Source organism: Sesamum indicum, linkage group LG6 (assembly GCF_000512975.1).
Source record: "Sesamum indicum cultivar Zhongzhi No. 13 linkage group LG6, S_indicum_v1.0, whole genome shotgun sequence".
NCBI lineage: Eukaryota > Viridiplantae > Streptophyta > Magnoliopsida > Lamiales > Pedaliaceae > Sesamum > Sesamum indicum.
The window spans coordinates 13,050,176-13,068,048 of NC_026150.1; the positions used below are offsets into that span (position 1 = coordinate 13,050,176).

General features: G+C 35.4%; 1 protein-coding gene and 2 long non-coding RNA genes across 3 annotated transcripts; 1 reads left to right on the forward strand and 2 right to left on the reverse strand.

Moving 5' to 3' along the window:
- Positions 2,012-6,756, reverse strand: LOC105164473. The gene is made up of 5 exons (XR_848033.2): positions 6,575-6,756; positions 5,440-5,599; positions 5,154-5,356; positions 4,485-4,673; positions 2,012-3,295 (listed from the first exon to the last, which is right to left on the reverse strand). It is a non-coding gene; the product is annotated as an uncharacterized LOC105164473 (long non-coding RNA).
- On the reverse strand, positions 9,114-10,024 carry LOC110012162. Its single transcript, XR_002287319.1, has 3 exons — positions 9,960-10,024; positions 9,645-9,840; positions 9,114-9,172 (listed from the first exon to the last, which is right to left on the reverse strand). It is a non-coding gene; the product is annotated as an uncharacterized LOC110012162 (long non-coding RNA).
- LOC105164486 lies at positions 11,806-14,342 on the forward strand. The gene is made up of 2 exons (XM_011083139.1): positions 11,806-11,997; positions 13,992-14,342. Exons 1-2 carry the CDS (start codon positions 11,806-11,808, stop codon positions 14,340-14,342), a joined length of 543 nt encoding a protein of 180 aa, XP_011081441.1.

The following is a 17,873-nucleotide window of genomic DNA, read 5'->3' on the forward strand; positions in this document are numbered from 1 at the left end:
AAAACTTATTAATGAGGTGAATAATACTAAATAGCATTTAAGAAAAAAAATTATCTTATTAGTCTACATATGATAACATTTAATTATAAAGTTGTAAATGGAGCATAAATGTAAAATACTAAAGCTAAAACATTAATAAATAACAAAACATATTGAAGAATAAATTTTTAAAATCACCAATTAAAAATACAATCTACCTGTAGTAGAAGTACAACTCAATTTGTGTATTGATCCATTTTTATTTCTTTCTTAAGGTTGGAGTAGGATAGAAAGGAGTTATGTTCTCACCGTGTAAAGTGAATCCTTGTTTGGAAGTTTTTTTCATCCTTAGTTCAGCAAGTGTTTTCATTCCCTGCCAAGTCCTATCGAGTGGTTGCAATGTTGTTGTCAGAGGATGGTAAAAGTGACAAACTTCGACCTGAGTCCAAGCACGGAAGAGTACAGTGTCTACCACACGAGCAGATTCAATCTACAAAATAAGATTGCTAACTTTACACGTAATTTAATTAATAATGCATCTAATAGAACGAAATAATGGAAAATCATAATGTAAAAAGATAGAAAAGAGAAATTATTTTTATAAACATGAAGGAAAAAAGACAATTTACCTTTTGTCTTTATGCTTGGGAAAAAAGACTGCGAAGTTCTCAGAAACGTCACCACATGCTATTCCAATTATGAATTCTAGAAGCCTGTTTTTGAAGAAACCAACTCAGACCGCCCAAAATGGCAGAGGCCAGGAACTCTCGAGGTTGTATATTGAAACATTTTAGCATATACACTATCAGAAATAGTACAATCAATTTAAACATATCATCCAAGAGGACAATAACGGTTTCTACGTTTTGTTGTAATTTCATGCAATTCTCTTTGTGCAGCGGTTTAACCAATTAAGATTAACTCCACCTCAGTAGGGTGAAAAAAAAATGGACTCCTAGATTGGCAAAAGGAATAGGAAAGTAGTATTTACGTAAATGCTTCTCTTGATCCCATTAGTGAACTAATTATAAGGAACATAAATACAGGGGCTGAAAATGACAACACAATATTAATTATGAGACAAGCTAGCTTTGAACTTTAGATAAAAATCCACCTAGCCCAATAACACAAAAATTTAATCTGGCTCTTATAACTTCAAATTGTTATGTGTAAGACATTATCACCTACCTTACACTTCCATCTTCTAGGAAATTGGGTTACTGAACAACACTTGACATACACAATAAAATTCCCTCCAATTACTCGAAATAAGCACCCATAGGAGCGTTGAAATATATTTTATCAGATTTCCCACACTGAAACCATGCTTACCCTCAAGCATGTCTCAATCAAAATTCACGAATTATCCAAGTAGCAAGCCTCAAATTTCCTTTCATGTCAGTCAAGTATATCCCCTAGACTAACATGACTTAATAGTTTAAGAAGAGATAGCAATATTGAGAACAAGCACTTGTAGCACAACATTCAACACACAAGTATCCCATTGACTTTATCAAAATCAAATGAAACAAGTCTCAACACTCTCACAAGGGTATCACTCTAATCACTCAAAAGTGTTTGAGAATTTGGGTTCCACTCAAATCAATACATAGCATGTCATTACCATAGGCCTGCTTGTGAATCAAATCTCCTCCACCAACGCAATTCGAATTAATGCATGAATCAAAGGGTCTTTCCATGGGTTGTAATGGAGTTTAGGACAAGGTGTGGAAAAACAAAGGTCGAATGTGGCTTATTAATTCAAAGGAGTGAAGCCGACCTAGTTGCTCATCCTTCCAAGCTCATTTCCCTTCAAATCGATTCAAGTGATATGAACAATCAAACTACTCAAACTTTTTATTTTCTGTTTCTGTTTCTCTTCCTTTTTCAGAACCTTTTCCTCTTTCTTTTTTTTTCCCTTCTTTTCCTTCCTTCTTTCTTCCTCCTTTCCATTTCTTTCTTTCATGTTTCTCTTTTCTTTCTTTTTCTGAATCTTTTCCTCTTTCTTTTCTTTTCTTTTTTCTTCTTTTTTTTCTTTTCTTTTTTCTTCTTCTTTCTTTTCTTTTCTTTTCTTTTTTGTTTGATCATTTCTTTCTTTCTTTTCCTTGGGGCTAGGAACGCGACCCTTGTATACTACTTGAATCATTTCATTCACTCATTTTCATGTCAATTTACAAGCAACCAAGCCAACAACATCCCTTGAATGGGTTCAAAAGTCACTTGAGGAAATAACAAAGAAGGGGATAATTTGGCTTATCATGTGGTTTAACCAAGAAAAGAAAAGCCAAGGCTCAAATGAGTTTTTCTAAGCGTGAAGTCAAGGTAGGCTGTTTTCAGGTTAATGGGGTTTTCCTAAGTGCCCTTATCACTTTCATACACCAATCTTACAAGAATGTGGACTCAAAATGTATTACACAAGCAAGTTCTAGAATGGACACACTATGTTTGATGCCCTCAATCAAAAGAGATGCAGCAGCACTATTTAAATGGAAGTGCTTAGGTACAAAAGCTCACACAAAGGGCTTTTGTGTTGATTCTTGAACACTGTTTATTTGATGCAGTCAATGGAACACACTTCACACAACTTATTTTTTTTTATATGCCACTAGTGCTTGTTTCTCCTACTTATCACGACTTATACCAAAATATCCTATTAATCTAAAGGATATAACAAGACAACATTCAGAAAATTCAAGTGCTACCACAAGATAATTCGCATATTTTTCTCAAGACACATCCTTCACAAGATCGGTGTTCAATAAAAATGTCAACCCCTAAATAGAAATTTTGAATCCCCACATATCCACATTCCAACAGAGCAATTCCCTGACTGATCTAATTCTATTGTCACAATGAATAATAGGCTCTAATTTCTTGTTAATTTATTACAAGAAAGATTGTCATTCAAGTCAATCTAATGCAATAGGAGTAATATCTCATAACCTGTACAGAGCACAAGTCACTCATATCTTCATTTATTTTTCTGAAACAAGTAACTATTTTTGTACAGCTTTGCACCTCTTTCTAATCTTATTCTATTATCAGCATGTATTAATTAGAAATGATGAGCTAAAGAAACTAAAAGAATAGATGAATTTAAGCATAGAAAATTTTTGTACATATGAGAACTGCGAAACTTACCTTCTAGAAGATCACAAACTAAAACTACAACACATACTGCATATAAGTAACGGGATCACCTCAGCATAACTTTTGCCTTGAAGCCTTGCTCTATCCTGCCTTTCTTGCTTCAACTGTGCAAATAATCGATGCCATGTGATCGCTTAAGCAAATCCTTTGCTCCTAGAACAGCACTCTGCAATAATGGGACGGGTTACTTTGTTGGAGTCGAACAAAATTGGAAATTTATATATGTTGAATTATCATACAGAAATGTACACCTACCCATTTCACAAGCTGATTAGTCATTTCAAAAGTTGTGTTGTAGTATGACTACCTACGGAAGGTATAATAAATGATTGTTGTATAGACATGCTGTGAAATTTACAGTATAAACTTCTCCCATACTAATGCAAAAGTATTTATTTCTGCATTTTCGGAATCCTAGTCAGTGCATCAAATCTCTCAATTCATGCTGCTGAGCATATCTTTGCCTGCTAAAATTCTAGGATGGAAAAACCATCAGCAGCATTTCTGCATTGCAGGAACTGCATTTCTCTACTGCGGATCTGATAACTGGCAACATTCATCCCATATAATTCACATGGATTGTACGCACTTAAGTTACTATTCCTCCCATTCTTGAAGATAAAAGCTAACAACAACATAAGGCTAGGTTTTCTGGATATGAAATACAAAATATTCTTTAGCAAGCAGTCATCACAAGATGAAGGCAACATGCTGAAGGACCAAATAAAGACCATATCTCCAAGATTGAAATGAAGTACGAGAGCTTACAGGGTACTGGCAAAACCCATATTTTACGACAAACAGCAATAATAATATAACAGCTGCCAGAAGAATATCAATGTGATTCAAAAGAAAATGAACATGAATAAGCATTCTAATGCTGGCTAAAGAAGGGCAGCAAATAAGTTTTGGCTCCATCTACAAAACAATGAGTTCCAGATAAGAATTCGATTTGTCCAGTAACAGAGAAACATTGCCCAATTCCTAGTATTAAAGTACATGAACTGTTGTATTTTTAATAATGTGGAACAGTGAATCAATATCTTGACATCTTTTTTGAACTCTATTAATATGACCCCTCTGGTATGCGCTTCATATAGATCAAATCTCCTAATAGGAGTTTTGTGTTTTTTTCCTTTTTACAGGAGTCTAGTTGAATTAATAGAGCAGCCAAACCTGCTCACTGTAGTTGGGACTTTCTACTCAGAAGAGCAATAGCACATCAACAATTGGCTTTCAAGGAAAAGCAGGTATATACCGCCTAGTTCACTACCATGAAGTAAACTAAGAATGAGAACAACTGGCACAAGGATTACAATAACGAAAATAACAAATCTACAGGATTTCATTCTTACATCTGTCGCTGAAGGCATTTTATCTTTTGTTCATAATCACTTCCCCGCAAGTCTGACTCCTGCAAGCCCTCATCCATAGCAGATGCCTTGAACTTGGCATAACTAATCCACACCTTCAAATGTTTTGTGCGATTCAAAAGCCTCTCGTCTTTCATATTCAGCATTAGATGTTTCAAAGTCAATATATGCCTATCACCGAATAAATAGAAAATCAATACACATTGATTTGATTCATTAAATCTACAATAGAGGCTGTAGAGCTATATAGCTAAATTTAAAAAGAGGCCAGATTCAATACTTACAAAATAACAAAATCCTAATTGACAAAGAAAAAACTCAAAGATGCATACACACAAAAAGATTCGAAGGACCAGTTCAATGTTGGTAATTAGTGACATGGCATTATATGCAGGAGGCTTGGCTATATGAGCACAGTAGATGCAGAGAGAAAATAGAACCATGTTTTTTTCTAATATATATCGGGACAAAGTTTGAAGTAAGTGCTTGAGTTACATAGAATAAACCCATATATAATGAACCGGTAAAATAAATTATTGCCACCAACTGATCCATTTTGATGAAAGCTAGCATCGAACCGAAGTGTCAACATAGTGTGAGTGAGAGAGCAGAAAACACCCTCCAAGTTTGGGCGACACAATCATCAAATACCTTTTGTTTAGCGCAGGTTGATCAATTGCAAGCTCAAAAAGAGCTCTGGCTCGTTCAATTTCCGCAAAGGATCTCTCCCACATAGCAAACTTGCTCCATGCGTAGCAGTTCTCTGGGGAGAACTCCAAGTATTTTTCATACAGCTTCCTGCATCGTTCTATATTACCAAGTTGCAGCTCTATCTCGACGTACTTCTTAAATATCTGTTTGTAATATAATAAATTTAGAACACAGTTCAAGAAAAAACCAACAGAAAAATATCAAATGAGGAATAAAGTTGCTATACATCTTCTTATGTCACACCATATCTTTTGGAGCCATGCCAATTGCCGACTCCAAAATTCGCCTTGCCGGTCAATATTTAACTGCCGTATTTAAACTGGACAGCCATCGGCCAAATCTTTGCAAATGAAAATTTGTTATAAGCAATCGTCTTCAAATACAAGCTGTAAAAGTTCAAAGTAAGTCAAGAAAGCATAGTTAAGATCACTTCACGAGAAGGTAAGTCATGATGGCAATAATCAAGAAAAAAAGAGTAACTTAGAGAAACAGTAAGCTATGGAAAGCATACAAAGGGTGCTCATTAAAAAACTATGACTATTTGCATGCAATTATTTTTACTCTATTCATCCCAATACTTGATTTCTAAAAACAATCATGGATAATCTGACGCACCGCATAGAAAATTTCAGGTACAGATTTATTACAGGAAAAAGACTGCAAGTCAACAAATTCCAGAAGATGGTCTATTTCAGTTTAACCATATTTCTTTTATGATAACAAGTATATCCAGGCTTACAACCATAATGGGAGCATTGCATGAGAAAAGTTAAACGGCTAATTAATCTTATTATAATCAATGCACTAAATGTATTCTTCATGTCCTACTGAGAAGATGAGGCACTAAATAGAGGATGTTTGGCCAAGCTGATATGTGATTTATTTATTTTCACAACTGCATGTACAATACTTAGGCATTCGATTAAGATGGACCAGACATTTGCCATTAACGAAACTTAATTAGTGCAACAACTAATCACATGTGTCATAAAGTAACCACATAAAGATATGTGCATAACATTGACAAAATGGCCAAACATATGAGGAACACCATCAACCTAAGAAAGGAAAAGAACTCATTGAAAATAAAGTTTACTAAACTCTTACCTCTTTCAATTTACAGAAAATTAGAGAGAATGTTTCAAGAATCTTAGACAAGAACAGAAATAACCTTTAGACCTCTAAGAGTTGTACCATTTCTTCCTTTGTGTAATCAAGATAAATACGTCTTTAACTATAAGAAGTCAAGAATTAAATCACCATACAAAAGGTGCTTGAATTGTTGTGTACAAGAAACCCATATATGCATCTTTAACACAGAATCACGAAATAAGCACTATTTAGACAAGAATTTGGTTTACCAGTGGGATTTTTCTTTCTTGGATTTCTTTGTGTTGTGTCCGCCACCTGCTACCTCTGCCGCTGCATCTCACAGAAAGTTGCAAAACCCCATCCAAAGCGTTAATCACTCAGAGAAAAAACCCCAAATTGCAAAACCCCCTCCAAAGCGTTAATCACTCGGAGAAAAAAGCCCAAATTCCAAGACCCTGTCTCCCTCTCTGCTTATCTATCCTCTCTCTAGTGGTGGTTTGAGAGCGAAAATGAAAGTGAAAGGCTGAGAATGGGTGGATGGAGGGGCGAGGAGACGGTAAAATGGTGGGATTAGGAGGTGATTTTTTCAGGGTTTTTACCGGTGGATTTGTTTTTCAGGAGGTGCGGATTTTTTCTTTTGTTCGATTTACCGGTGATTGGGGGGTTTTTACCGATAAATTTGTAAAAATATTTTTGTATTTTCTTCAATTATTATTTTTCTTTGTAAATAGCTCTCTCTCTCTCTCTCTCAATATAAATATGAAATGTGAAATGGATTTGTTCGAAACGTGTGAATCAACACATCTTTGTTATTAATTTAGTAGTTGGTTTTTAATTTTTAATTATTATTTCTTTTAACAAAGTTAATTAATTATATATAAAATGTATTAACTTGTTATATATATAGAATATAGTTTGGGTCAATTAATTTTTCTAATCGGATCTAACTAGTTATACAATTAACCCATTAAATTATTCAGTCCAATCTTCAGTGCGATTTTAAATACATTGATATTAAATGCTCGTTTGTTTTGATTATGTGGTTAAATAGATTAAATCTCTTTTTTGGTGGTGTGATTGTTTCTACGATAACACCAAAATTGATTTCTATAAAAAAAAATTTACATTTTAATAAAAGCTACATGTTTTTTGGTTTTTAATCCTACTTCAAATAAAAAAGAGTCATAAGCTTCATAAAAAAGGAAAGAAATAATTCAACGCATCTCAAAATTAAATCTTTTTTAATAAAATTAATAAAAATTCAAGAAATGATCATAATGATTTAATTAATTTGGATTATTAAAAGTTTTTCATTACATACTTTTTAATGCAAAACAACTATGTATATTTTTTAAATCACATTTATTTAAGAACTTAGATGTAAAACATACTTATGTTATGTTTTATCTTCGTATTTTTCATATTACATATTTTAATTTTACGATAAATTAAAAATACATATAATAAAAAATATATTCATATATACCGTGTCAGTACTGTGTCGTGTCCTAATTTTTTAAAATTTTACGTGTCACTATGTCCGTATCGTATCATGTTTATATCCATGGATTATAATTTTTTACCCCAAAAAAAACATTAAAAGAATGATAATAACAAGTTTGGACTCTATACTTTAAAAAGTAAAATGACGCCAAATTTCAAAGTACGTAGGGGATTTTGTAGAGCAACAAATAGAAATGAGCAACTTACATGTACTGAAAAAAGTCATAGGCGAGTTTTTTAGAATTCATTAAAAAGGCAATTAAAAAGTGGGAATAATCTAAGGTAACAAAAGTAATTTATAATTGAGACAACATATGAATAAACTAGCCCTAAATACTAAGACTTGAGGCAATTCAAGTTGTCAGCAGTCAACAATCGATAGCAAATGATAACATGCACACATATGATCATCCCATGCAGAAGTTGAAAGAAATGCAAAGTTCCAACATTAAATTTGGATGAATATCGCATATCAATCCAAATCATACATACTAGTTCCTATATACAGGGTTTGGCCTCTTAAGCTCAGCATTGGATATAATCCATAAACCAATAAAAAATTCTTTGCAACATAATAATGAATTAACTCAAAAACCAACAAAGAATTTATAGCGTAACATAATGAAAAGAAAAAAAATCCCTTGACAATTCATCTATGATACCATCATATACACATCTAACGGCTTACACATCTCCAGAAATTAAGAAAAGGGAATAACCTTTGCTGCTCTACAGTCGCAGACATCGAACTATTGGGTTGTTCCACTGGCAGATTTGCTATGACCAACCTAGAAAAAAACCCATTAACCCTTAAAGCCCCTTGACCAAGAAAGAAACAATGGCAATAAATAATCCACATGAATAACAATACTCCTGTCACATCCTCACAAGCAGCGTAAAAGTGAATCCATCAAATGCAATAGATTGCGCTAAAAAAGCAAACAAAACACTACAAGCTGCTTAAAGTACACTGTAAAAGTAAAACTTATAGAGTCCATACCTCTATTATGCTAATTCTATTGCTGGGAAAAAAAAGAAAAGAATGAAAACAAAAGAAAAGTTGAGTGTGGTGATTCAAATACAACCAAATTGCTCTCTTGCAGTTTGAGAAACTTGTATAACAAAAGGCAACAGACACATACATACAAGACCAGAAGGGTACAGGATGTGAAACTCAAAAAAGGAAAGAATGACATTATCACCAAACAATATCAACAAAGTCCGATCAACGCCGACTCATGTTAACCAACTAATCATCATCAGAAGCAATCTTCTGCTTCTTCCACTTATATGCTGCTTCCAAAATCTTAAGATTTGTTGTTCGCGTTTCTTCAAGGGAAAGATGGTCGATGTACTCCTCATACCTGCAGGTTATTACAATATCAGAATTGGTCGCCGCCGCCAATAGTTTAGTTTCAATAAGCTTCAATAGATATACAATCCCAGTTCTAATGTATATAGCTCATATACTGTAATAGGAGAAAAATAGACACAACGTGTATCTTCAGGCAAACTCATGAAAGTAACTCTATTTCGCAGAACTCTGACAACTAATGGCAAAATAAGTTCAAATTCAAAAGTTGCGGAGGGATCACCACAAATCAACCAAGAGAGATTTCTTCAAGTATAGAATCTATGCCTAAGTATAAGTCCACAGAACAAACACAACACCTAAAAACAAAAGAAAAAAGAAAGAAAACCATGGGCCATTAACTTTATTTGCCTTGGTTCATAAGAACAAATTTTTTTTTTATTAATTACAAGGGATAAAAGCCAAAAGAATATTGGCTGAAACAAGTTGGCGGGGGGAGGGGGGGATGAAGGTCAAATGCATACCCGGTTGGACCATCCTCAGTTTTTATTTGCCTTCTCTTTTTGAGTTTCTTTGGCAGCTTAGCACGGACCAAATCAACATCACCAACTTCGCCAAAGCTGCTTTCCATGTTCAACCATTCTTCCAAAAGCATTGCCATTTCCTCTTTCGATTCAGGGGCAGAAGTTCTGAAGTAGCTAAGGGCTCTTTCAAACACAGCTCATGAGCACATAAAATTTGTGAGGTCTAGTTCACTACCATGAAGTAAACAAAGAATGAGAACAACTGGTATAAGGACTACAATAACGAAATAACAAGTGCAGCATTTCATTTCTTACCTCTAGCTCGCTGAAGGCATTTTCTCTTTTGCTCATAATCACTTTCTCGCGAGTTTGACTCCTGCAAGCCCTCATCTATAGCAGATGCCTCAAACTTGGCATAACTAATCCACACCTTCAAATGTTTTGTGCGGTTCAAAAGCCTCTCATAAAGTCCTCTAGTTCTTTCATATTCAGCCTCAGATATCTCAAAGTCAATGTATGCCTGTCATCGAATAAATAGAAGATCAATACACATTGATTCTATTATCAAATTTACAGTAGAGCTATATAGCTATATTTGAAAAAAGGCCAGATTAGATTCTTACAGAATAACAAAATCCTAATTGACAAAGAAAAATCGAAGATGCATACACACAAAAAGATTCGAAGCACCAATTTGATATTGGTACTTACTGACATGGCATTATGTGCATGAGGCTTGGCTACATGAGCGCAGTATCAGAAATGCTAAACTATTAACTATACTTAAATAAAATAAATAATATTCACCTTTGAAGATTGTTGAGTACCTTGAACTGAATCCTGAGTGCATGAGGGGCCACCAGTATTGCTGACTGTTTTTACACTTGTAGACCGACGATAAACAAGAAAAAATAAGCCAGACATGATACAATTCATATAAAATAAAGATAAGAAGGACATGGATACATTTCGTATAAAATCCAATGTATTACCTTAAATAATTGCAGACCAATAGTACAAACAGATCTAAACCAATATAAAGAATAAAGTACATATCTAACAATAACAGTGTTAAATAAACAGTAAGAAAGAACAAATAAAGCTCAGAGAGCCAGATCTAATGAGGACAGCCCACGGTCATTAAGACCGGCCGTCAAACTCACGGTTACTCAAACCCAATCGTGAAACCGGCTACACAGACCCTCTTGTAAAATCATAAAGATTTTCTCACACACTTAGGGTTCACAAAAAACTTTTAATCGGAGCAGAAGAAGGAGAAAGGAAGAGATGGCAATTATTAGTCTTCTTAACAACAAGAAACCCCACAGGGATTTATAGTGGTTCTGTATTGAAGAGGATGGTGAAAAGAGGTGGTGAAATTATTTTCAAGGCCATAAGAATCAAAGACAAAATGAAGAAGGAGATAAATCAAAGAGAAGGGAGGAAGATAAAACAAGAAGGCAAAAGATGAGAATAGAGTTAGGATTTTAGGGATTAAGTACATTTTCAGTCGGGTCAAAAGGGGTTGGGGCAATGGGCTGACAAGAGTGGGCTGAGCCAGTCAAAGTGGGCTGTTGACAAGAGTGGGCCTGAGCCATCCAAGTGACAATGAGAGAAGAACCTAATGGTCTTGGGCCTACCAGGGTCATGGGCATATTTCAACAAGTCTAGAAAGCTTTTTCCACATATTTATTGTCCAGAGAGGTAAATTACTTCATTTTAAAAAGTATAGGGAAGTAAATTTTTATATTCTTTTTATAGGAGAATAATTTGCTCATTTTCAATATAATAGGGGTAAATTTTTATTCACCCTGATAATTAATGAAAGCACTCTCTGCAACTAACGCCCAAGATGAGAACACGACTTAGTCCACAATGAGGTGCTAATCACAGTTTATGCTGCAAGCCATCTTTGCAAACCGAAAAGCATCCATTTGCATTGTTAGATCAGTTCATAATAATCGACTTTTATTCAACTATATTGGGCTAGAGTCATCGAAAATCTAGACATATTACATGAAAAGTAGGATATAAATCCACACAAGAATCTTGTATTATGTAGTATAACTTGCAGCTCTACTTCTTGCATTTCCTATAACTCAGCCAACGCAATTAACAAATTACCTTCCTTCTTATCATTTCAAGCTTCAAAATCACTGCCATGGGTGCCATCACTTACGATATTAAGATTCCTTCGTCAATCCTGTTTAAGTCCATTATTCTCGATGCAAATACCCTTATTCCTAAAATCATGCCTCAGGCTATCAAAAGTGTCGAAATCTTGGAAGGAGATGGTGGTGCTAAAGCCGTCAAGATCGATTATCCATTTTGGGAGGGCAACCAGAATAAGAGCGTAGCATCATATTGATGCTCTTGGAACGGAGAATTTGACCCACGGCTACACCATTATTGAGGGATGCATCTGCAAGAACAAGAGCATTTACCACACCGAGGGCAATGTTCAGATTAATGGAGAGAGATCAAGGAAGGAAAGGAGAAGGCAATGTAGTTCAAGGCCATTGAAGCTTACCTCCAAGCCAATGCCTAAGAGTCAAACACCTTATTTAGGTGAGCTGTAATTCACTCAACTCTCACATTGCAACAAAGAGTTGAGTGATTTTATAGAGAAGAAAAAGTGAGATTTGAGTGATTTTGTAGAGAAGAAGAAAAAATTTGAGCAATCAGATTTTGTAGAAGAAGCAGAATTTTGAGCAGTGAGATTTTGTAGAGAAGAAGAAAAAATGGAGCTTTCCAAAATTTTTATTTTTGGAGTGATTATGGTGAACTTTGGTCCTATTGATACAAGTATGTTGTACGGGCAATAAATCATTGGTTTGAAGATGTGTCTGGAGCTCCGGATACAACTTTATACGTACGACGTGGTGATATATCTTTTTTCCACGTCTTTCAACTAGTCCCACGTCACATTCGTGTTTTGTAAGTGCTCTAGAATATATAGTTTTTGGGTGTTTTACAGTGTGGTCATATTGAGATTGACACACACCTGATAACTGCATACTAGTTGAGACATGGCATCCCGTGACGCATACTTTTTATTTCTCGGTTAGTGAGGCAACTGTATCACTACAGGACATCGCTATCATCTGGGCATTCCCAGTGGAAGGTAATCTTATTATCGGAGTATATACAAGGTATAGTACTCAATAGTGACAAATTTATTGCCAGCAATGGTTGGGTTTTATGCCAAATGAAAATACTTTTAGATGGTCTAGAATAAAACTGACAGTGTACATGAATATTTTCTTGAAAATACATGTGATGATGATAGCCCGTTTGAGACTGTATTACAGGAGGCACGTATATGTGCCATGTGCGTCATTGGTAGGGTATTGTGTCCTAATGCTACAGGGAACACCGTGTCGCTATTGTATCTACGACACATGGAGAATATACATGAGGAATATATCTCAAATTAGGGCTCAACAGTGTTGACATATCTATATCGGGAGCTGTGTACGACATCACGGTAAGGGAAAACTAATATTGGCGATGCCATGGAGTTATTACAAATATGGGCATGGTCCCGCATCATAACACCTGCACCAATTCCATCGAATGATGCTGTAGATCTAGTGGCATCAAGAATGGACCCTGAAAACATCCTACCCATCCCTCCATATGCTGCACGGTATGAACATTTTTATTTATTTATATAGTTATCAAGAATTTTGATTTCAATTATTTATCTAAATTTTGCTTCTAGGTGGTCGTGCAATCAAATAAGGTACACCGCTATGATTGTTTTTTTATGTATAGTGTATTTTTATGGGATTTTCTGAAAAAATATTGATTGCGTTGTGTGATACTGTAGTTTATTTGGACTTCGGTATGATGGTGATGCACTCGATGTGGGTTCATTTCCGCTTTATGCAACTTGCACACCATAAAATATACGTTGCCCATTGATTCATTATTCGCTGGTGGAGATGCATCAACCGGAGCAGGTTATCGTCAATTTGGCTATGTGCAGGACATCCCCCAAACCCATTGGTAAGTGAATGCCGTCTGCACATAATAGACAGGCAAGGACTTCAAGACTTAAGCTAGGAAGCATTTCACTTGGACTATATTGCACAACGATGTGTGATCATTGGTGGTGGCGGGACCCGTTATTATAGGAGGTCGTGATATCGTTCCTGACTATATGAATTGGTATCGCCAAATCACTCGGGTCCAAATTTCACATAATATAGTGCCAACGAACACGCCAGGATATTGACCAACTGACACCCGCGATTGGGAATATGTGGTAAGCACTTTGTATTTTTTATTGTTCAATTATTTTAAAAAAGCGCTATGTTTAATCGAATACAATATTTTTACCAGTATAATAGAATAGAGCAGCTAGTGATAGACTATGATAATTTCGGAGATGATCAGCAGTCATTGAGAGAAACTCGGATGCGAGCCCGTATGATTGAACGTGAACTTATGAACTTTTCCAGTGCATGGTATCCGAGTGTTCGGGTTGGACAGGCTGACACAGCTCGTGTCAGCGCATTCACAGAGGCTGGTCGATCAAGTGTTTACGCAGAGGCTGGGCCATCTAATATTTACATAGAGGCTGGTCCATCAAGTATTTACCTGGAAGCAGGTCCATCTGCTTTTTACACTCCCGATGCTCCATTTGTCGGAGACAAATATACACATAATGTTAACCCGGATGTAACAGTTTAGGACATCACCAGTGCCATTCGAAGGCACCAAGTTGAACGTGCCTAGTGACTAAAGAGAGGATAATCCGCCTCGATGAAACAAAAGACGTCCACGTGTGGCACTGGGGGGCATTACTAGGGTTGTGTAATACAAATATTGCATACTGTTGTAAAAACGTTTCATGCACATGGTTTGTAATACATAATATTATTTTATTGATAAACACTATTACATAAACAAATTTTTCAAATTATTCCCGAGCTTCACTAGTTGTTGGCGAGCACGTACTTGTGGTCTATCCATTTCGTTCAGTATTCGAGTGAAAATTTGTCTACCCGGACCTTCACGAGCTCGTAGTGTGGGATTGTGTACAAATTCAAAATCAACGGGATCCCAATATTCTTCACCATATACAGGCTCAAACCTCCCTTGATATGTCTTCTTATATGCACGAATACTGTAATATTGAGAAATAAAATTTGATGCATTAATCCCAAAATGCCGACATACCTGAATGGCATGTGAACATGGAATTTCATGTGTACCCCCACTTTCCACAAGAACACATGTGTTGCTTCAATTTTACTACATAAGTACGAGAGCCCTGCCCGGTCAAGCTCAGTGTTAGCATCAAGGCAGATTGTTGGTTATAGTCGAACTTCTGAACAATATGATGTACTGCCTCAGCCTCGAATAATCTAAAATCTAAATCAACCCATTGTTGATTTGCATTTATGATACGGTTACAACGTGTTGAGCGCTGCAAGAAATACTGCACCGAGCAGGATAACGTTATCTGCACAATAGCCATTATTGGTAAGCTTCTGGCACCTTTTAACACTCCATTTATAGACTCTAACCTGTTTGTAGTTAGAATACTAGTTCTCCAATCACCATCATGCGACAACGTCCATTAGGTCTTGTCAATTCTCCCTAGCCAATTATATGCTTCCTCGTTCGAAGCTTTGATTTCTTCCATTATTCTATCAAATTTACGAGAATTGACTTCTGCCCCACCTCTCTAACACAAATCCTTCAACTGGATGTTCTTAAATTTATTGTTAAAAATTCGAATACACATGAAGTAAACAAAATCGATGAACCCCGCGAGGAAATTTGAATGACGGTACATGATTGATAACATTGATCTAACCACTTTGCCAGTCTGAAATTAGACAAACTCTGTCATCCTCAACCGGCAGCAGATATTTGGAAAGGATTTTCAAGAACCAACACTGTGATGCAAGTGATTCTTCATCCACGAGCGCGAAGGCTAACGACAATACCTGTTGATTTGTATTTAAAGTTACTGCTGCCGGTAGTTTGTGCTTGTATTTCATGTACAAATGGGTTATGTCTACACTTATAACTCTCGACAATAGCGAAATCCCTCAATGCATGGTTTGAAAGCCCAAAAAATGAAATTCAACATGTAATGTCCCGGTCTGCAATGCCGCCATATATTTGGGAACCCTTTGATAACTCTCCCAAGTACCATAAACTTGTTCCCTAGCTTCTTTCAAAGCCTGCCATGCCTTATGATATGAGATTTCAAAACCAAATCGATCTTTCACAATCTGCTGGACATATTTTATATCATACGATGGGTCTTGATGAACCATACCAAGCAAATGTGTTGCAATCATACTCTTTCCTATGTTACCATAGTCAACAGAAATCTGATTCATTAGGCATGTATGTGGTCCGACATACTTGGTAATTTTAAGTAAAGCCATGTTTGATTTGAATATTCCTATTAGCATCCAATTGCACCCGGTCTCTTCATCATATTTGCAAGCAACTTTACACAATTTTGTATATTGGTTGGTTTGTTAGATTTGATGTGAACTTGGATTTATATTTATATACATGGATTTGTATATTAGTTGTTTATATATTTAGCCGTGGACTATTTGTTGGATTATCTTAATATCCATGAAATTGTTACCATATGTTATATGTAATTGTAATGTATGGACGTGAGAGGTATGATTATATGATCGTATAACTGATTGTTGCATGAAATTGAATTGAGAAGTTATTATTGAGAAAGTAATTATTATAGAGAAAAGAATGATGAAGTTAGTGGTAGTGCTATTGTGAATCGAACTTAAAGATTGTGCTTACTTAGTTGGGAACATAGTCAATGGTTTACGATAATGTGATTGACGTAATATGAAAAATAAATGAATTAAGTTGGGTACCATGGCACGTAGGGTACCGGGGCATTCCGAGTAGTGGGAATATCATGTGCTGTTAGCTACACACTGGGGTGGTGTGGGGATGCTATGCTTGTTGTGATGTCTTGTGCTGATATTGCTACACATTGGGATAGAGAGTGTGGGGATATCACATACAATGGGTATCTTGTGTTGTATACGATATGACGTTGACTAATGTACTCCAATTAGAGTAAGTAGGACCCTTACGTAATAAATGATAACGTCAAATATTATGTCGTGGGTATGCTTTACTCCTTACATCTGTTTTGCCATATAACAAATATTTGTTAGTTGATATGATTGCATTGTATGTGACTTGCGGCCTATGTGCACATATATAGACTGGTTAGCTATAGTTACTGAGTAGACAGTTCATTCCTTGCCACATACTTTCAGGAGATAGGTCACACTGACTAGCCACATTAAACTTTGAGCCGGACCGTTGTTCTTATAGGTGGATCAGTCGTGACATCTGAAGTCGGGATTTTTGGTTGTTTAATTGTTAAATATTTTAGTCTTTTGATGGGTTTGCGTTTAAAATTTTGTGTTGTTGGTTATTACGCTATTTCCCTTTAAGGTTATGAGGTTATGTATAAGGACATCTGGTGAGGTAAATATAAACTTTTGGTGATATCTATTATCTTTTATGATATTTACATATTATATTGATAAAATAGAATTCATTTTATGGGTTGAAAACAAATTACTTATAGAATGAGTTCTACTTAAGAAAAGGATGAAATTTTTGGTTGTTTGATTGTTAAATATTCTAGTCTTTTGGGTTTGCGTTTAAAATTTTGTATTGTTGGTTGTTACGCTATTTCCCTTTAAGGTTATGAGGTTATGTATATGAGGACATCTGGTGAGGTAAATATAAACTTTTGGTGATATCTATTATCTTTTATGATATTTATATATTATATTGATAAAATGGAATTCATTTTATGGGTTGAAATAGTGATAATTAAATGTAGTGAGTAGGGTGTGCTACAGGGAAGAAAGAAGATAATAACTGTGATGTAACAGATTTGCCAAAAAATGAACATAAAAAACAAGTCCAGAAATTCTAAAAATAGAAAAATATGTGCCAAAAGATAGAGTGAAAAAACCTTGCAAAAAATCTGTGAAAAAAATTGAGTGCAAAAACCTGTAAAGAATAACTGAGCACAAAAATATGTGTAAGAAACCTGTGCCAAAAAACCTGTAAAGAAAAATTGAGCACCGTTACTTGCACAGGCGCGCACACCTACTCCAGCGCTAGCTCCAGTAGTTCCTATAATTGACCATAATTATGAAAGAATCAGGAAAACGGGAGCTACAGAATTGAGGG